Source organism: Taurulus bubalis (assembly GCF_910589615.1).
Source record: "Taurulus bubalis genome assembly, chromosome: 14".
Taxonomy (NCBI): domain Eukaryota; kingdom Metazoa; phylum Chordata; class Actinopteri; order Perciformes; family Cottidae; genus Taurulus; species Taurulus bubalis.
In genome coordinates, this window is record NC_136602.1 from 4,673,993 (window position 1) to 4,696,549 (window position 22,557).

The window sequence follows — 22,557 nt, forward strand, 5'->3', positions numbered from 1 at the left end:
TGAGATTGTGACACGTCTTCTGGCTTCCGGAGGTCGTGTGGCTGATTCTTATCGCAGCCTCTCAGCCAGAACACGAGTGCAAGGAACATTTTTACACCCACACCTTGTGACTTTGCCTTACTGCCTCTGCAGGCTGTTACCTCACTGAAAGGTTTCATTCCTCCACACATGCAGGTGTTTGAAAATGATTCTTTTTGTGGTTGTACACGTTGCTTTGTTCGGGCAACACAGAGAAACAACATGGAATTGTCAGATTATTGTGTATTTCGTTAGGGGTGTTAAAACCTAAATGCCTCAACCAAAATAAACATTGCACAAAAAGTTCGGAATCAGCTGTTTGGCATCGGCAGAGAAGATTTGGCACATTTTTCATGGGCGCAACCCACATACTCAGCTGTGCTGCTCATCCCAGAAATGCATGTTCCTCACAAATCCTGCACCGTTTGAAAGGGAAATAAATGGGCTTTCCAACGGTATACAATGTATTGCCAACAAGCATTGTTAGAATAGAGAAATAATCTACCAAACACAAATTTCTGAACTTTTTGTCCGATGTTTAAATAAAGCGGGGAAAGACGGTGACTGCATCCAATTTATGAATGTTTTATTCAATTCCCCGTCCCTTGTCTCATCCCCGTCTTCTCCCTGGATGGATTCTCCCCCCATGTCCTCGTCGTCCACATTGTGAATCAGCTCGCTGCAGAAGCCCTCTCTCGCTTCGGCCTGTCAAATTGAGGCTTCACTACGGCTGGCTGGGGGACTCCTTCCGTCTCCCTCGGCAAACACCGGGTTAGACTCATATCATGTTTCAAGCCATTACCGGCAAAGCCGAGCCCCGGGAAGGCAATGAGAGGAGAGCGGTCACGGAATGGAAAGGAGAGGGCCGGAGGAGCGGCCATCCATCACTCTGTGGCCCCCTGGTCCTGCTGCTGCCACTCCGCTGAAAACACTCACCAATAAGGCCGCGATGGAGGCTGAAGCCTGGCCACGCCCAAGTGGGGGTCGGAGCAGCCCGGCACAGGAGGGAGCAGGCAGGGGATGGAGAGATGAGAAGAGGGAGAGAGGGAACAAGTCCAGTGGATTTTATGTCATTAGAGCCCCGGTGTGACAGCTCCATCTCCCCAAGCAACAGGTGAGGAGAAAACATAAATATATGGTGTGTGGGAGGGTGTTGGTGGAGAAGGCAGGAAAAAGAGGAAGCGGGAGCCAGCATGTAAGATGAAAGAACATACATGTATATGTTAATGTACGGTTCAAGAACAGCATGGGACTAATTAATACAGCATCACTCGATTTGAAAAAATGTCATTTTTGCCATTGAATTGAAGTCTGTAGCTTCGTCACTGAGTCGAGGGCGACGTTTTTCTTTTAAATCCCTCAAAGCATGATGGGAGCTGTAGTGCAAAAACTTGAAACGCATCTCAAATAGAAGAGAGAAAAGAAGAAAAGAAGTGTATTCCAACTGCAGGTGAATATTGCGCGGTATGATCAAAAGCTCCATACCAGCGTCAGTCTGGGAACTGAACTTTGATGTTAAATGTTTAAGTCAACATGGACAAGAGCTTAGGCGTGCTTATGTAAGACGGAAAGGCTGGCGGTAAAGGGAGTAAAAAACAAGCAAATGGGATTTAAAAGGGTTAAGGAGAGGCGAGTGACAGACAGTGAGACGGAGGTGAAATAAGCTGCAGAGACGGATTCTCATTGAAATATTCGCCCGGCAGAAACGGAGCCGCTCACGCTGACGGGAGCACACAGCTGTGCATTAGCCCGATATGCATACAACCTGTTGTTGTAATTAAATCCCACTTCCTCCAAGGCAAGTTGACAATTTACTCATGTAAAAGAAACTATGTCGTACACAATGTAGTATTTAACGCGATCGGTATAAACAATGGCTTTGGAAATGTGGAGCGTTCGTCTCCTCCGGGGGGGGCGGAGCTTAGCTCTCGTTACAGCCTGGCACAATAAATGACGGGAGACCTGAAACGTGCCAAAGGCAAAGAACGACTCTCGCGCTCGTGCGTCCTGATCTCATGGGAAGGCGAGTACATGGCTCAGCTTGAAACATGTCACGAAGACGCAGATGGTCGGATCATAATTGGAACGCAAAACTAAGTGACTTCAAACTCAACATCATCTCGGGACACAAATTCAAGTCTTGTTCACTGAACCCACCCACCCGACATAAGAAGTCTTTATCACTTCGCTTCCTCTCATTTATATCCATATATTTCAAACCCATCATTCATCTCACAGTTGAAAACCGAACAAAAGGTTTATTTCATGTTGCAGTGCATGACATACGCTGGCTGGAAGTAAAGCTGTTACCTAGCAATGCGATTCATAGCGGAGGGATAGAAACCATGTTCTTACTTTCACTGCATCAATGTGTGCATCATTTAAAGCAACCTGACTGCTCCTCTATGAGTTTTGGACTTGAAAAACCTGAGTGCATGAATGAATATATACTGTAATATGTATATATATATGTAATATGTGAAGTGTGGATGAACATAAACATGTACAGTGAATTGTAGTGTGAATTGTTACACAAGGGTTTAACATACTATACTTACTATACTGTACAGCCTGCAGGTAAGACACTTAAAAAAAAAAAAGGCCAGCTCAGTATATATTGAATTCATCTTGCAACGCTTCTGCATTGCTTGGAATCAACTTCCTGCTTCCTGACTGTCACGGGGTCATGATCCGCCTATAATCCACCTAAAAACAGTAGATGAATGGGTCTCCGTTTTTGCAAATAAATATCAAAACTATAAACTAAGAATCTGCTATCGTTATGCATTGGACACAACTTTAAAAAACGAGAGCTGTGTTTTTTTCACTGCTGCGAAATACATGCAGTCAACGAAGTGGGTTTTGGTCTTGTCAAAACAGCAGAGAGCTAAAACATACAACCAATAAGGTGCCGGCACATCCTGAAGGGAGGAAAGACAAATATTAGCTGAGCCTCTTCCACATGCCCGGCCATCTGTGGCCCCGGAAAACTGGAAGGAATGGAGCTGGAGAGCAAATATTAGAACGCGCCCCGAAGTTTAGGATGCGGCGCACAGATTGACTCTTTCATTTCCTCTCCGTTAATTCTCCTTCACAGAAAAGCCGTGGCGATACAGGCTTGTGTATCGCCGCGATTTACAGTAAACCCCCGTGGTTTATTTATGCGGAGCCACAAGAGATCTCAATGCAACGTATTGCTCTTTCCCGCTTTGGTCGCAAAGGAGCAGTGAGCGCCACAGCTGGACGAGGCATCCATCAACACAGCTGCTGCCCAAAAATCCCCCAAATGATCCTCTCAGGTGCCAAATGGGATGTGGAGGAGTGATTGAGAGGAGGGAGAGGGGGGGCGGGGCAAATTAAAGTCTCAGCAAGAGGAGAATGAGCGGAGGAGGAGGGAGAGAAAAAAAGCTTTTCCGTAAAGGTTAATGTGTGTTTGGATGTTGGTTGCCGGAGGATATGTGGCACTAATGAGTGTGAGAGAAAAGTTCCAAAAAGCAAGATGGCATTTGCCCTTATTTCTAATGCCAGAGAGAAGGAGGCGAGTTGGAAATGAAGGAATGACCGGTGGCCGGACAGAAGGGTAGATTCTCATACAGCTCTTGTTATGGATAGAGAAGATCGGCCTGAACATTCGGCACACAATATTTGACGTCTTTTGCCTGTCCATCTCTGCCTCTCCGCATTTGGTTTGGAAATTCCTTAAAGTACACACTACCGTTCGAAAGGTTGGGTTCACCCAGACACATTTTCAGTTTCTTTGCAATTTCTCGCATGGAATAGCCTTCATCTCTAAGAACAAGAACAGACTGGCGAGTTTCACATGAAAGTTCTCTTTTTCTGGCCATTTTGAGAGTATAATGGAACCCACAAATGTGATGCTCCAGATACTCAACCAGCTCAAAGGAAGGCCAGTTGTATAGCTTCTCTCACCAACATAACTGTTTTAAGCTGGTTTTAAGGGTTTTCTAATCATCCATTAGTCTTCTATGCGATGAGCAAACACAATGTACCATTAGAACACTGAGTGATAGCTGCTGGAAATGGGCCTCTATACACCTATGTAGATATTGCATTAAAAACCAAATGTTTCCACCTAGAATAGTCATTTACCACAGCAGCCCTTTAAGCCCTAACCCCTAATCCTATTTATTGTTTGAGTTGTGTTTAGAGGTTGTACATCGGGATTATATATTATTGTAGCCCTGATTTTTATGTTTAATTTGATACCTAACATGTTTGTTTTTTGGGGGGGAGGGATTTATACCATGATTTTTTCCTGATATAAAAGGGTCCCCTGATTGGGGGGGGGGGGGGGGGGGGGGCCCTAGGGCTCAACAGTTTAACAATGCATAGTGTATTTCTGATTAATTTAACGTTATCTTCATTAAAAAAAACAGTGCTTTTCTTTGAAAAGGACATTTCTAAGTGACCCCAAACTTTTGAACGGTAGTGTAAGTCGGAATTTATCATTGTCACTGAACGCCACCCAGGAAATGTACTCTGTTCTTTACGAGAGCTTCTAAAGACTGTCCATACTACATACTGCGTGGGCTTCTCAGAGAGCAAAAGGGAGTAGAACATCTTAGTTATGCGTCATGTGTCATGTGTAGGAACCCCAAAGACACCACATCACATGCGACTGCTCCTCCACGTCGATGTTATCAATCCCTTTGCCCGATGGCGCCAGGATGGAAGGGAATTAAAGTCATTACCACAAACGGTAACACTTTATGTGACTGGGTCTCCGTGCCAACAAGCCTGCTCGCTCGTTCAGATTGCGTGCATCGCTGTGATGACATGACAACGATCCATCTGCGTTAGTAACGAGTACAGAAATACAGAAATACACCGTACATCTGAGAATGTACATCATATTGCAGACATTCTCTGGCCCCGAAATTCGACGCCAAAAGGTCAACTTTCCTCTACTTTTTAGTTCGACCGCACTTCGCTGCAGTCGTTCCTTTGACTCTAGGCTGGACTCTTAAAAAGCGTACGACTGCTTTGGATTGGTAAGTCATTGCACGAGGCTCCAGATGAAGCAGATTGAGGTCCACAGAGTCACTGACAAGGACGTGGACATCCTTTTCGTTACAGGGAGCAGACATCTGTAACGTCGTCTCTCGATTTGACATCTGAGACGGAGGCTCAATGGCTGAGTTTTGTTGTCGTAACTGAGAAAATGAAGGAGTGGCGAGCGGGAAAAAGGGTCAGGAGTGAAGTCACGTTAATCCCATTGAAGCGCTGTTCAGGAGGTTAATGGTCTCTGTGTGCAGGGTGACGTCTGTATAAGTGAGCCGGTCGGAGTTTTAAGATCATAACGCCGGATCAGACCTGACCGCGCTGACACTCAAATGATGACATTTCACTTGCTTTACACGCCACTTATTTAAGACTAGATGTAGTATTGCTGCCATGCCTCACACACACACTATCCAAACCATCATGGCTTGATTTCTGGCCCTTGAATGAGACACCAAGACAACACATGCAGCAATTATGTTTCCATCCAAATTTGCAATTATAAACTGAAATGCAAGAGGGCAATTAAGCAAGCTCCAGTAATCTATCATGGCATTTCACTGATGTCTCTCATATGAGAGATTATATTTCATTTCTAGCAACCACTATGGTGATGCAGACGGAGGTAAATGGGAAATAGCTGCAAGCAAATCTGAAAATACTCCCAATACGAGCATGTTTTAGGAACAAAATGTTCCAGAAATCAAGCTATGAATGATGCATGAAAAAAAAGAAACTCTAGAAAACCCTCAAATGTAAAATTGTATGTATTTAAGTGCTACTGCAGACAAGCTTTCTGGCTTTAAATGTAACATTCTATACATATAGAAAGACACTACAGGTAAATGAGTTCATATGTTTGTCTTCAAAGCTTTTGCAACTCTGTTTTATTATGGAATTGTCTAGTGATCATTTTTTATGGATTATGGAACAACCTACAGACACAAAATACATATTTAAGTTTAAATTAAGTCGTAAACTAAACACTGCAATGTGTATGTTGGCTGTAAGGAGCCCCACCATCTCATTATTGAGTGTCATTGTGCCTGCAGTGTTTCCCTTTATGACAAAAAAGGTAAATATGTACATCGCAAAAATGCACATCTTCTAGCTAATGTGTGTTACACAAACAGCTACACTCCAGGGAGAGGGTTATTTAACAGAGGAGGGTTAGGTCTGATGTCAATTCCCCACTGAAAACACTACAATCCCTTTAATGGCGAAAAGAGTCCGCACACAGTGAACATCCTTACAAATGGGCGGGGAGGTTATGATGCATGTTCTCCACTCAAACATAACCACACATTATAGTCTCATGTGCAGCTCCTCTCACGGGGGCTTTGACATGCACTAACAGGCCTTATTGTGTCACACCGTAGAGAATGAGCCATCAATTATTAACGCTGTGGTGTCCAAGCAAAATTTAAACGCGTATGAGTACAATGTACTTCCAGCTAGATAATATATAATATATAGGCGGGGGGGGGGGACACACGCTGTAGTACTACAGTGATGTCAAAGGCTGCGTTAATGTGGTTGTGACAGACACAAGACAGAGCTGTTGTTCATGTGGGGCGTTCACGGTTCAGTTGAGGCGCCCTCTCTTCCACGTCTCAGAGGCCGACAGAGACGGAGCGGTACGAAGCCGACCCGCTAAATGATGATTGAGAAAAGGCTAATAAAGTGGATGGGATTTGAAGCAATGCGGGTTATTCATGCGGGTTATTTATAACCTCAAAAGGGGAAGTTGTGTAGGTTTTAGCCGGTTTTGTGGCGTATAGCATTACAAAAAAAACGTGTTAAAAGACCAATTATATATAAGTCTGACAAAAATACATGCAGTTTTGGTCCTAATCCAACTTTAACAGTGTTGGTACCTTGTACATAGAAGAGTAAAAATTAAAAATGAATGAGGAAAAAGGCGACAGCAGCTTCCAACCAAGTAGCACACACTGCCCCTTCCCTCTCCATGCAGACACAGGTTTTGGCTCAATAAAGAGATGTGGGTGTTAAGTTACTCTGTTGTGTTATACATACTATATTGTTGTTGAATCCTGATGCTTCTTCACTTCACCTGGACATGTATTGCATGTGTTTCCAGGCAAGGTGGGTGCCAAAACTTCTTTTTTCTGATCCCACGAATATAAAACGCATCATTTTCTACCCACAACTGGATTTATTTTCAGTGTAAGCTCCTGTATTGCAATACAATAACACAATACACACGTATTAAATTGGCTTGTGGATATTCTAATTACAGCGGTGGTTACAGAATGGGGAGAAAAAAGTAGGAAAGTGGGCGGTAACTGCTAAACTCTGCAGCGGCTTCAAACTCTCATCCTCTGCCTCTTCCTCTGCTCAGCATCCCCTCTGGCCCACCCAGCACATCACACCCTGATTGGGATGAGTGACATAGCGCTGAGATAATTATCATCCGATCTAATTGCAGCCGCGTTGACGCTTCGCATGTGGTTCATTATTTGAAGTGGGGAGCCGACTCCGTGTCCCCGAGTCCTCGCTGACAGCTCCTGCCTGTCCGTCTTTCTCAGTGTTCCTCTCAGGGCGCCGAGCCAGGAGAGTGAGGCCCCGGCTGTCTGTGTGTGGGAGGCTGTGTGTGTGTGTGTGTGTGTGCATGTGAGTGGTTTGCATGTGTTGCAGTTGTGGGTGTGTGTGCGTCTGTGTCTGTGTGTGTGTTTGTGGAACGGAGAGAAGACAAGACCGAGAGCGAGAGCGGGCGTTGGACATCAGTCACTGCTGACAAGTGGCGGATGGAGTGTTGACAGCTCATGACTCTGACGTGTTCATCTCCGCAGGAGCCGAGCGCATCTCAACTGGACGCCTAAAAAGATAAAATACTGCAATATCTTCATACAACAACACCAAATCTGTCATATATAATAATAACGATGATGCTGATGATCAAAAGGTGACAGAGTTTTGCATCTCATCGCTTCAGGCAATGCGCCGAAGTCATTAACTGTGTCTTGTGCCTGCAACGCTAGCGGCGGCTCATACATCAGCTGACCAGACTAGTGACATGCAATCATATTTATGCAGGTGCACAGAGCAGCTTTACAACATTTAGTGCAAATGGAAGCAGAGTGCCATACAGTATGAGGCTAATGTAATAATCTCATCCCTATTTGTCATATAGAAGCTCGGAAAGAAGAAGCCCTGTGCATCGTCCCAGGGGGCGTTTGCACAAGGTAAACTGTCCAATGTGTCACCATCGTAGAGCTGGTAAAACAAATGATGACTTTCCTCCACGTCACTGTGTCTGACTGAACTGCAGTTTGCACCGCCGCTTGATCCGTTACCCGTTATAGGCGCTCTACTTTCCTCCCACAGTCAAAACATGCAGATTAGCTGAGCAGGAAAGTGTAAATCGGCTGTCTGAATGTGTGTGAGCGGCCTAGTGTGTGTCCTTCCTCTCATGGAGTCCATGCTGGGAGAAGCATCAGCCCCCTGCAACCCAGCACAGGAAAAAGGTTCATCTTGAGACTACTTTTAGGTTTACTCTCCTCTCTTTTCTTTTATTAAGACACAGCGCTGTCACGCAGCATCTAATACAAATGCATGCCTACTTTTAGCATTACCTGTGTGTGTGTGTGAGACCCAATAAAAAAGCACAAATGACTACTCTACTGTACCAGTCACGACCACAGTGTGTGAGTTGGAAACCACAAATAAGAATGAGGAGGAGTAGCAAATAAACTGAGCTTTAGTCAGCTCGTCAATGATAACAAGGGTCCAGTAGCAACGTGTTACATGTTGGTTTGCCTGTGGACTCTACGGGGTCTGAGCAGTGACCTGAGGGAGATCACAGAGGTTTCTATCTCTTTTTTTTTTTTTTTTTGCATGAATGGCCATCTGGCATTACACACAAAAGCCCTGTTCTGACAGCATTGCTTTCTGCGGGCTAGGCCGGGTCATTTGTGTGTGTCACAGATGCACACAGTGGAAATTAATCCTTCCTCTTGCTTTCACAGACAAACTGAGCGCATAACAGAATGACTCATTCTGAAATTTGCTATTCCAGCTTATTATACGATAATATAGGACCTGTTAAAAATGTTTTACCATACATATTTAGGGTCCAACTTGTGCTAGCTGCTAGCTGCAGGGGGCAGCTAGCAGCTAGCACAAGTTGGACCCTAAATATGTATCGTAAAACAGTTTTACTGCTAGCTGCTAGCTGCAGGGGGGGGGGCAGCTAGCAGACGCTAACAAGCAAAGCGTACTGTATCAGACAAGCACTTGCCACCTTGCAAAGCAGCTGACACTGCTAACCCCCTGAGCTCGATTCTATAAACAGCATTAGAACCTCGCCATCCATCACTCGCCACCAAATCTACTCCAGCTGGGTGTAATGTAAATGTAAATGAACTGAGTGGGCAGAAAGGAGACGGTGGAGGCAGAATGAAGGGAGAGCTCGGCGCTGCTAGATGGATGAGAGGGGCTCGTTTCCTCTTGCCTTCATCTCGCCCCGTGGAACACTTTCCTCCAGCCAATTCTTCTCATTTCCCCTCGATGCATTTCTTCCTCCCCATTATTCCGCTTTCACCTCCTCCTCTCCTCTATTTTGGCATCCGCTCATTCCCTCCTTCGCCTTTTTGCACTTTACTCAAACCTCACGATTCCGTCTCCCTCCCCACGTCTGTGTCTCGTCCTCCTGCAGTGCTTTTAGGACGGATGTACAACTGCTTTCATCTCTCTTAGTCCCTCCAAATCCTGAGTCACACGGCCCAGGAGAGAGACAGCAAGGGAGTGCCTTGTCATCCGAAGATCTTTGTCTCAAAAACATATTAAGACGGACGAACCAGCGGTTTACCAGGCTTGTCAGAGAAAAGCACCAGGAGAGCTTCAGGGTCAGGGAGAGAACAAAAGCAAGAGGCAGAGACAAAGAAAAAAGAAAGAGATGAAGAACATTTGATTGTCGGAAAAAAGTAATTAACAAGGATTTTGATAAATGTTGGAGTCATTTGTATATTTAGTTCCAACTTGTCAAAATGTGAAAATGTGCTACTTTAATATCTCTCTAAATTGAACTGTTTGTTTTTGGCCTAAACCTCTTTCTCTTTTTTTTTTTTTTTACATTTTATAGAACTGAAGATGAATCGATTAAACCAAAATGTTACTGGCAGTTCGATAATCATCTTATTTACCTCTCAAAAAAACAGAATAATGAACACTGAGCTCTCTACTGATGCCGTCTAGACAAACACGCACAAACACATGCTCCATGTCAGCCTCCAAAAAGAGACGTGATGTAACCATCTGTCCCAAGGACGGAGCTGAGAGGACCAACACGTTTGTGTGTGTGTGTGTGTGTGTGTGTGTGTGTGTGTGTGTGTGAGATTGAGGTGTGCTTTCCATCAAGGTGACCTTCTGGTAAAGCCTCCTGTGTGGTAACATAATAAAGCGACGTGCGGTTTAAACAACTCTGATTTCCTGGAAATAAATAGCCTCCTTCATCTTTCAGACTCACATTATAGGCCTCCAAATTGCTGTTACTTAGCATAATAAGATACAGCAGAATGGCAGCGTCCCCAAACCAAACACAACACAGGAAACCATTTTTCACTGAGCTTAACATCCCAAAATCCTCCCTAACTGTAATATTTCCAAAATAAAACCATCTTCCTCTGACACTAAAGTCTCCGTCTCGACAGTCTTCCTCTGTGCTTCGTTCTGTGCGTCTTTGTTCTATTTCTTCCAGCTCTGTCAGCTCTAAGGCCTCCACCAGAAAAGCCAGCTCCACGCAGCCTCCCAGAGAGAAGCTGGCAACAATCTTTTGAAGCTAAAAATAACCGCAGCGAAATGCAGCGAGCTCGGGGATAATCAGAACCTATACGCCCCAAACGCCGGCCCCGCTCGCCTGCTAAACTGCTGAGTGGCAAAAGACCAGGATACAATCACATCGGGGTCGATGCATCTTACATCTCTTACGGGGCAGAGGAGGACTGAGGTGGCTCATATCCTGTGCAGGAAAAATGCGTTGAACTTATCGAGTTGGCAGGCGCAGACGCACCCGCACATATGGAGTCTTTATCTGCGACAAACAGAGAGGGAGAAGCTCTCTTCCTGCTACTGATGTCAAGAAGAAAGTCAAGTAGTTGTTAGATTAGCTGGAGGTTGCTCTTTAGTCTGGACCTTATTTCGAAAGACAATTGACACGAACAATAGCGTACCGAGTCTCTGATAGAAGATTTCAAATCCTTCACTTCTCACACTCATTGAAATACTTTGAAATTCAATGGATGAACGGATGGAGCTATCCTCAGAGGCCCCGGCCAACAACTTAAAACCCCACTTGTGTGGCTTGTTTTCGATGTACTGCCTCAGGTTGCCGGCTGTCTTCCCTTTTGTAGGCAACCATCACCTCATCCACAGACTGTTTGGGGGTCTGTGGCTCAAGCAGAAAGGAAAATTACCATATATGGTTACTTGCACGATAAAAGGCTACAAGGTGCTGCATTCAACATTCAGAGCTTCTCTCTTGCCTCCGCAAAGCTCTCAACATGGAGACAGCTGAGCCAGTTGTTTGCTGCTTCCAATGCTCTGAATAACGTAGAGAGAACCTTTAACATTGTATTATGAATACGGCCCCAGTGGGAAAGACACATGTAATTTTGAACAAAACTCTGGAACCTGCATTATTGAATGCACCACCAGTAACCACTGATATTAACAAATCAGCCAGGATGGACATTTTTAGGATTTTAACTTGAAAGTAAGATACAGGAAATGTGCTCGAGTAACAAAAATAAAAGAATACATATTGCAAAGAACAGTCCTTTTGAGAGTTTTGGGTTATTATAACCACCTCTTATTGCTGTACCTGGTTCTGCTGGAGTCAATCTTTGACGACTCATAAGGCCCATCATAATGTAGGCAACGGATGTATGTACATTTGAAAACATCTGTGAGGTAACTTTAAATGAAATGTACTATGTAAAAACTCCCAACACTGGTTGCCCTCAGTGCTGGCCAATGGTCATGAAAGCCAAAGTGATGTTTTATTAATTTAGGGGTATTTTCTGTAAGGTAGATGAACTGAAAAGACAAAAGTTAGAATAAACAGATAAGACACATCAAGACACATTTTCAATAAAACACTCCTTATGGAGACTCAATGATAAGGATGGGTTTTATCTATGAGAGAGCTCCCAACCCGTCTTAATGACACTCCGCCGAGTGCAGTGAACATCAGCAGCAGCAGCAGGAGCACTGTAACATGACTCAGGCAATCTGACCTTGAGAGGCAGGCAGTGAGAGAGACGGGGGAGGGTGGAGGGAGTGGAGGAGGAAAAAATTCAATCAAACGGCTCAGCCATCGAAAGCAATGATATCGGACTTGAACTGGTTGAGGCCTGAGTTGTCGGCTCGCCCCGTGTACACGGAGGTTAAATAATCACTGTCTAAGCATTTTCTCTTGGCTAATGGCATTGTTTACTGCCAGGTGCCAGCAGCATCACAAGCAGAAGGCTTCTCCACAGACCGATGCATCACTGGTGGATGTTTGTCGCCTGAAGCGTGGGACTCAGAGAGGTCAAACTGTGTCACTTGGCTCACATGACCTCAAGTGGATGTCTACATATGTCAGTTGACATATCGGGCGTCGTGTATTATACAAACTGTCTTTCTAAAGGATTTCTAGCGCATCCAAAAAAATCCATAGACAAATAGAATAAGGGAGCTAAATGAGATTCAAGCTATACACGACGGAGTACTGTAAATAAAACACTTGTGTTGTTGATGTTTAGGTAAAGCTACTTAGTTAAAGTAAGAGAGGATTGCGTTCGGGTGTGGGTGGAGGTGGATCGATGCAGAAGCATCAGTACTACAGATACCTGTGACTTGTTTTGAAGATTAATTCTGCCGTCAGTTGGTGAAAAAAGGGATCAGTTTTTCTATTCCACAACCATTTATATGTTTACAATTCAGAAAAACTTTGCAAACAAAGATCATTAATAGCTGTGAAATAGCTATTAATGATCTTTGATGGTGATCTTTGATGGTTTAGGGTGGCTTGTGCTTTCTTTTTGTTATTTGCACAAAAATACCCAAATGCATAAATACATTTCGGCACTTAGTTTATAAATTTTTACTAACTTGGAGGTGATTAAATCCGTTTTTCCCCACAGATTTCTCCTTCATGAGGTCTCCTTCTCCTTCATATCTTTATATGTTCCATGAATCAATAACAGACCTACATAAACGGCACAGCCTTGGCTTACACAATTCAACCATAAGTATTAACATAAACCATAAGTATGACTTGAGATGACTCGAAAACCACTCCGAGAGAGCTCTCCAAGTTATGGAAATAATGCATTTTCATCGCGCTAGCTAGATGCTACACGCGATTAGCACACCTTTCTGTAACGCGTACAACCTACCGCCAAATCTCTTGCCATACAAAGCACCAGCAACATAACTAAGATGCTATTCATTATTAAAATTATCTGTATAAGCGATTCTGCCCCCAGTTTTAGGTAAAAAACGAATATTGCAGCATCACATAGCCCTCACGGCAACCTAACACAAATCTCTGGTGTCATAGTCAGAAACATACTACCTACCAGCTCACCTTTTCTGCTGGCAGCGCCACAATTTCCCCGACATCAAACGTTGCATGTCAAAAAAGGTAAACATGGTGTCATTTTAGGGCCTTGATAAATGACCGATGTCATTTCTTTCTGGTGCAACCACAGGTCAGCAGGGTTGCTGGAGTTTCCCCAATTTGTCACGGCCCACACTCCTCCTCTGAAATAACTACAGCGAAACAAGCTGCAACACAAGCTTTTGGCCATGGTTGAACTCATAGGAGTCTGATATTTATTTGCTTACTTGTGTGAAACGGTTTGCTGCTGCAGGCCAGCTGACAGATTCAATAAGAGAGGAAGCCAAAGGTGGGGTGTGGGGAAAGGGCTGCAGATTATTGCCTCTTTGGAAACCTCTTTTATTTAATAACCCACAGAAATCAATATGTGTTTCTTATATATGCTCCCTGATGTATCATAACATTTGGAAACAAAAAAAAGAACCAGGCCTAAAGCTGAATCTGCATCCTGTGTTATGGAGTGGAGATGCAAAACATTTGTTATGGATACGTTTGCTGTTTAAACAAGTTTTTGTCATCTGAATTTTAAAGGAAACTTTCATAGCAAATGCATGTGCCGAATATAGGTTGTTTTATTCATAAAACATTTTTTTACCCTATGAGATGATGAATGTATGCCTGTCTGTTTAATTATTAAAAATACTTAACTTCACTCAATCAAAGCCAAATATAGCAAATATAGCTACGATAAGAAAATACAACTTTTAAATATATATATGTTGTTTCCCTTTTCTGTGCACTATCATAAACCAATATACCAGTAACACATATATGAACGTATTATCTATGTTCCCAAGGGTTTTCTGTATATTATACCCTTTTTAAATTATTCAAATAGGCCTTGTGTTTTTTTTCCTTGTTGGAATTTAGTATGGGATTCGGATAGTATTCAGATTTTCAGAAAACAGGGCTTGATGCCATAAGGTTAGTGTCAAACTAGTTAATAAGAGATGACTTGCAAAGGTTAAGACAGAGCAGATATTAATGGTTTGTCGAATATAACCTGTTGATGACATCATGAGCTGTCCCGTGCCGTTTAAATAACCACCCTGTTCTTTTCTCTTATTGCTTTTGTAGTAAAAGGTCCGAACGTTCAGCCATAGCAGTCTTTATCGTCTCTCATCAAGAACCTCATTTCCCACGAGCCTCCAGAAACAAACGCCTCAGAGAGTCGGGGACATCGGAGCAGTTTAGCTGGCGGGTGGCAGCCCTCCCTCTGGAGAGCCGACGAAGAGCAGGTGAATCCCAGAAACGGAATTAACCTCGGCGTACGTCTCGTCGGCGGCTACCTCGCTCCCCACTGGCTCCCGCGAAATGGAGCAAGCCTCATCTAATCAAGGCAGCGGAAACCTGAATTCATTATTAAAAGCCTCTCTGAAGTTAGCGGCGGCATTTAACCACTTTGTACTTCATCATCGTCGTCGTCTGGACCGGGATGCTCGGGAGGGAAGAGAGAATAGTGGCGTAAATGAGAGGAGAGAGGCAGATGGAGGATTTCAACGAAAATAAGACTTTTTTGGTCTTTTTTCTCCAGCGCCCCCCCCCCCAAAAAAAAGAATTCCAGCAGACACGCTGAACACCTTCATTCACTGAACAAGTACAGTAGGCTTGTACGGGGAATTGCTCAGCGTGGGATGATTCGTCAAAGGGCCATCTTCAATTATTTACACTTTCTGCTACATATTGAACATGTTTCTCTTTCGCGTCATTAATATTTCATGTCCTCTTCCCGCTGCAAGACGTTTCATCAGAATGAATCAATGTGACGTAAAGCTTTATTTTTACAGCGTCTTACCCCCAAATTAAAATTCTCATCAGGACCGGCATGACAGGTTTTTAGATGAAGTCGGTTAGTGGTCAGGCAACGCAGTCTCAACGACTGCGTCAGAGATAAACTGACTGAAGACTTGATCTTCATGAGAACAACTCATGCGAGAGGTATAAGTTAGGTATAAGACCCTTCACGTGGTCGTGTGTTACAAGACAAGTTATGCTAGGACTTTGAAGAACACGCTAACTGCATGTCTAGGTTACCGCAGGATGTCAGAACTGGTGGGGAATTGAAATAAACATACACCCAAGCAGGGCTTGTTGGATAATAATGCAGGATGCACCTTAATTGAGCCTGTACTTGTTATGGGCTCCTTCAGGGGCCATGGGGATCTTGGGCACAGCATAGTTGCCCCTACAGAAATTGCAAAGACCAATCACCTGATTAAAAAGTACACATACAAAAACATTCTAAATTACTGATAGTGTGTGACATTTAAATACCGTAAAAGTCGGGTTACGAGCCGCTACTACCTTCGGTCAGTGTCCCCGTTAGCTCCCCGCTGTAGCCAGCTGGGGCTCCTGCTAGCGTTCCGTTACTTCCCCGCTAACTTCCGTTAGCTCTCCGCTAACTTCCGACAGCTCCCCAAAAACCACCGAAGGTAGCGGGATCAGGCTCGACGCCCGAGTTGGGCAGAGGGGACGCGGGCAGTAGCAGCAGCAGCGCTAGCTAGCAGCAGCCCTAGCTAGCAGCAGCCCTAGCTAGCAGCAGCGCTAGCTAGCAGCAGCCCTAGCTAGCAGCAGCGCTAGCTAGCAGCAGCCCTAGCTAGCAGCAGCGCTAGCTAGCAGCTGCTCCTAGCTTGCTACAGGGGGGACACTGACCGGAGGTAGGAGCGGCTTGTAACCCGACTTTTACGGTAGGTACCCATGGGAAGCATTTAATCTAATATCTATTCTATTTGATCCTTGAAACCACATTGCGTGCTTTTCACTGGGGGGGTCACCCAGGACTCCAATACATCGGTATTATAGCTTTTTAAATAAAGATTTTGAATGCCGACCAGAAACAGAAAACGATAATAAGAAGTCAATATGTAACAAATTGATCTTTAAAGTCAATAACAATCCGAATGCCGGAATAAAACTCCTGTGAGACAAGACTCAGAGTTTGCCTCGGGGTTCAGCAGGGAACCCAGTGTGTATGATCAGGGTTAATGTGAATTACATAATCATGGAGTTATATACTTTGCTCAGGTTCAGTGACCCCTCTAGAGATATACAATCCCAGATCTATCTTCAGGAAATAATCACACATTTCTACAGGGTACAACACAATATTCACACTCAGGATATTACATGCCACAATTGAAATGTGTCATATTCCATCCACCCTTCCTCTCACACACTGCTTCCCCCTACAGCTCTAATTTCGTCCATAAAAAAAGCTCTTTCAGCGCAATCAGACTCGGCGGATGGGATTGATTTCAGTTCTCATTCGCACAAGGAGGTCACGTGCGCTTAGACATCCGAAGACATATGCTGCTGTGCACACATCAGTGTGTACATGTGTGTAAGCATGTGCATGTCACACACATACACAAACCCCATTGGGAACCTGTTAAGCAGCTCACAGAGAACTAATCCAAGTGCAAAGAACGTGAACTCTACAATCTTGTTTAAAAACCTATAATCTCTCCCCCATGACATGATTAGTGCAATAATGTAACACTGATGCCCTCAGTGCTGGCCAATGGTCATGAAAGCCAAAGTGATGTTTTATTAATTTAGGGGTATTTTCTGTAAAGTAGATGAACTGAAAAGACAAAAGTAAGAATAAAAAGATACGTTTTCAAGACAACGATGGGTTTTATCTATAAGTTTTATCTATGATTTTGCTGTACCATCATATCTTCCAGTTGGTCAGATTGGGAGATCATGACCATAATTTACTTATTTCGCCTTAACATTGAAACCCATCCAAACATTTATTGTTATCCTTCCAATCTTCTGGTGCTGAGGTGATTGGATGGAAAGAAACAGACTTCGGGTATCAGTGGTTGGTTTTAATGTATGCACGGGCCTCATAAGGCTTATTAAGATACACAAATTGCTGTACCAAAGGGTTTTTTCTCATCCCAGATGCTTCCAGTGGAGTATTTTGCTGACATCAGCCCAAAATCATCCTGGCTTTCTGCAGATTTTGAGCTAAATACTGATCATGAAGAATAATATTCTCATAAAGAGTTTTGGCTGAAGCAAAGATTAACATTAATGCCCAAAGAGAGGACACGTTCATGTAATACAAAACGTCACTGTATATACTTTATACACATTGTATATACTTTGCATTTTTGCATTTTCTTAAATTGAATATGTTCACTCTGTAACTTTGCGTGCTGCTGCTACAAACACATTTCCCCTTGGGGATGAAGTATATTTATCTATCTATCTTATGCTCCACCTTTCATACTTTTAAATAGTAATTTAGAGTGAAGTTTGGTTAAAGTGCATGCCTATTGTGCCATAAAGACTGAGAAACAAAAGTGAGTTCTTTACAATATACCGTTGTCACAAAAACAGCAATAGGCGGCACTTTATTGTGTGTGATTGTGTTGTTAATATAAAGTGTTTGGTGAAGATTTTTTCCCTCTCAGGCGGCCTTGGAGGATCCTGAAAAGCAGCGTAGAGAAAACGTTCCCTTAAACATGTCACTTTAGCAGCGTTTAATGAAAAAAACATCCCGCCACAGAACATCCATCAAAACCGTCCTTCAGCAGTCAGGCGGCTTGTAAGCGCCATGTAGAGTGTGTGTGACTGATAGGTGGGCTAATGTAATTCTGTTGCTTCCACCGTCATGGTGATGGGCTGTTAATCTGGATTTAGGTTTCAGGGCCACTGTCTGACTGAAACCTAATCCCACTGAGTGGCTCAGGATGGAGACAAAGACCTCAGACCACCTGCACTAGAACCACTTCTGAATCACGGGCCCGGAAATCCTGTAATAATCTACAATCGCAGACCGGAATCTACTGACGATATCAGTTTTTAATATATTTGTATTATTGGGGACATTTACAACAACTAGTCCCGGTCCCTTTTCATCACTGAATAAGCCGTGTAGGATTTACTCATCCCTGACTCATCTGGTCGTATTTACTAACATTTAATATGTCCCTTTTTATGATTCCTCGGCATTGCTTATGACCCATTTCATTACCAGTTTTAATTTTAGAGTCCATCTGATTATAGCAGCAATATAAACACGTCGCATCATTCATGTGTCTTCTCTCCAAAATCCTATGCAGCATTTTACATAGAAGTAATTCAAGTAGTTAATTATATGAACGCTTATAAACCTTCAACTAATGCCAATACTCTTCCTCAATGTCTAACTGCATTACCCATCATAACTTATAATCTTAAAACCGGGTGAAGAATAAACACAGACATCAGATTTCGACTTCCCTGATCCAACTGACATTATCGCTGAGGCATCACCTGACATCTTGACCCGCAGTGCAGAGGTCACTTGGCTCCTTATAATGGTATCAACTCTCCCAGATCTCCTCTTCATTCTGCCGCTCATAGCATAAAGAGAGCTGACCGTAAGATTTTGTAAGGCCCAAACGATTTAGATACGTCCATCATGTTTTCAAAGTGGCATTTGCGTCGGAAGTAAGACGTCTCAACGATGATATCTTCCTGTAGCTGTCAGATCTTGACAGTTAGACAAGCTAGAATGTCACCAAATAGCACCAAAGCTACACTTCACCAGGGCTTCTGGGGGTAAAAGTGCCATTCATTGTCTTCATAGAGAATACAAGACATGCATAAGAGTACACCAAAAAGCTCAGATGACTGTGAAGATGTTGCGTCATCGGACTATGAAGCCTGTTAGGACATATGTATTATTTACAATAGTGGAAAAAAAAGACATATGGTCCAAGCTTTTTAACTGTACAGACGGTGAGAACAACAAAACCCAGTGTGCGATCAAATCTGTGTCCATCTCTATGTTGTGATCCACAAAGACAGGGACAGCATCAAAAAAAGGGCTCACAGATGGCCAACTATACTTAAATTAATAAAAATGTTCTCCCTTTCTGAACACAAGCCAACACAGGCAATTCAGTAATACCGCATAACACATTCATACATAATGGGTAGTTTTATTTATTTTTCTGAAAATGATGGCCTTTTCAAATCAAAGCAGCATGGGGGTGGTAGAATAGAGGGGGCGGCCGGGTGAAGGGTGTTTAGGATTATTGAACGAGTCGGCTATTCTGTGGCGGCAGAACTTTTCTCGGGCGAGCTGGAAGAGTGACATTTTCCATTGGATATCTATCAGCTTAATGGTTTTCATGAGCATTCGCTTGGAGATATTACATTCTTTTTCATCGTTAATTAATAAATGAAAGGATGATGATGGATGGCCCCCATTTCCCGCTCCTGGTAATGAAATGATACACAATTTTCCCCTATGTTTCTAATTATCAGAGGGAACATTCCCCCGGTCTCTGGTGTAATCGGGGGACACTTTCATTATCGCGGACACAAAGGAAGCAGGCGCACCTTTTGCAATGAAGCAGACAAGCCACAGCAGATGGAATGGGGTGATTTAGTTGATCAATGATTTAATACATAGCTGCAATCATGTAATTATAAATAATTTGGTAAATGGCAGCCATCTTGTGCATCACACATTACAAAAGACTTTTACGATGAGGTAATAGCAACAGTACTCAGGTTCAAATCCCATTACAGAGCCATTTAGGTCAGTGCAAACGTATTCATAACATACAGCACATGCATATTTCATAACATCCAGAGAATGCATGGCTGTAATCGAATTGCTCCAGACCTTGACATTAAGTGGTGTAACATCGCGGCAATGTGGATATAATTGTATGTTAAATGAAAATCAACATCGAGGTCAGGATGCCTGCACCACTTGCTTTCATCAGACGCTTGCTGACGTGTGAGATTCTTTTCAAAGACACGGGACAGAGCACGAGGGCACATTGTCAACGGTACAACGTTGTCAACGGTACAACGTTGTCAACGGTACAACGCTGTCCCGTCACTCTGCAGCCGTGTGGGCCACGGATATTACAAGCAGAGGGAAGTCCAGCACATAATGTGACACCATTTTGAGAGCAGAGAGATTTATCATGGAGGAAGCTGTGGGTATACTGTGTGTGTGTGTGTGTGTGTGTGTGTGTGTGTGTGTGTGTGTGTGTGTGTGTGTGTGTGTGTGTGTGTAGGTGGGTGTGGCATTGATCGCTGCAAGAAAATCCCTGCAGCACCAAATCGATAGCATGTGTGCCATGCCATGACTTGAGTCAAGGACAGAGAGATGGTGTGAAGGTAGAAGATCATCAGGGTACATTAACAGAAGGAGTACAACACTTTAAGTCCTTCCTGGTGGAACAATACTCAGTTTATCTGGGCCTCAGTCAGCTCATTTGTCTCACAAGACAACACAACAAAATAACCCCAATGCTCAAAACTTTAGGGTTGGAGGTTGCTGCTGTCGTAAACAAAATATCTTAGTGTACACACGAGTGCAGTTCCACACTTTTATTGTTTTAACTTAATGTTAAATCATTCTATCTGTAAAAGACAATCACTGACGCTTTGCACTAATCCTGTACGTGATGCTATCATAAACAAATAGCATAGACACACTTTGTGTTTGGAGCTAACGTTGTAGCCTACTATATTTAGCCCCATGCTAATCCTCATGCTCCAAAGAAACAGATTAACCATCCACAGCAGAGAGATTAATTAGTAAATCCTACCATACTTCTGATTGTGTTATTGTATCAATACCATGGATCACTCTGGAGTGCCATACATTCAATTTTCCAAACAGGATGGTGGTCCATGCTAATTGCGAGCCACAATGTCTCAACGGAGCTGTGAAATGTCAACGTTATCAGAAGTTCAAATATCACATTTTGATGATAAAGAGCCAACCAATGGACAAACATGTGACACACACACACACCTTGGATGTCATTTGTGAGTTTGCCCAGTAATCCGTTCAACCAAGGCCACTCACGACAACTCAATCCAAAGCTATCGATGTTCTGAAGCGGCAAACCTTTTACCGATGCAAGCGACTTACGTGTTTTGCGGTGGCCGTGTGTACGCGTGGTGAGCGTGGTGGAGACCGCCTCGGTGGTCGTGTGCTCCAGGGTCCACATCTGCGTAGAGTCGTGGAGCACAGTCGGGTTGGACGGTGAGGGGCTCGACGTCGCCGTTCCAATTACGGAGGTCGTCCGTTGCGCTGCGGTGGTTGTAGTAAAACCAGAGGGTCCGCGTCCGTTCCGATGTGCAGGATTCCGTGGGGTTACTTGGCTACCCGAGGCTCCACCTCCACCGCCTCGAGGGTTTAGAGTGGTGGTAGTAGCGGTGGAGCGAGTTCTACCTTTCCCAGCAGTTACAGTTCTAGGTGTGGGGTTCCCGCCATCGACTGTAGGAGTAGTTGTGGTGGTGGTAGTATCGGGACTTTTGGGAATCCCGCTTGGCTTGGAGAGGAAGATAGGATCCTGGCCTATTCGATTAGCATCCACCAGGTCTGTTGGCACGTAATCCCGCACTGTACCAACAACAATCCATTTCAGCAGCATCAGGCTCAATCCAAGGCCAATGAATCCGATAAGTAAGGGGACCACACACAGCCATGTCTGCTGGCGAGGCCAGACCGCACAGCGAAGGGGACCCTGATCCGGGGCCTGGCCCTCAGCGCGGCCCCCTGAAGCCGCCGAACCCTCGGGTTCCTCCAGGATCACTGCCCCGGAAACGGCTGCTCCAGAACACTCGCTCATCCTTCCCTGCCGTCCTTTATGGCTCATTGAGGGTTAACCCTGTGATGAGCATCGGCAGCACATGGCGAAAAGGTTCCCAACAAAGCCGGACAGTGAGAAGAGACAACGGGGGGAGGGAAAGGACACAAAAGGACCCTAACGAGGAATTGGACACTTATTAACACGTACAAAAAGATGTAATCCGAGGATAAATTGAAGGGGAGGGGTGCAGGAGATGCATGCAGACACACACACTTTCACAAACACACAAGCACGCACACTCACACTCGGAGACACCAGAGAGAATCG

General features: G+C 44.1%; 1 protein-coding gene across 1 annotated transcript in view; it reads right to left on the bottom strand.

The window, feature by feature from the left end:
• nrg3a (neuregulin 3a) overlaps positions 1-22,296 on the bottom strand; it is a gene marked incomplete at both ends in the record, with an annotated part of 318,428 nt that extends 296,132 nt beyond the window's left edge. The window contains one exon of the mRNA XM_079229705.1: positions 21,567-22,296. Coding sequence (XP_079085831.1) covers positions 21,567-22,296 — 730 coding nt within the window. The remainder of the gene's footprint in view (positions 1-21,566) is intronic.
• Positions 22,297-22,557: the final 261 nt, after the last annotated feature.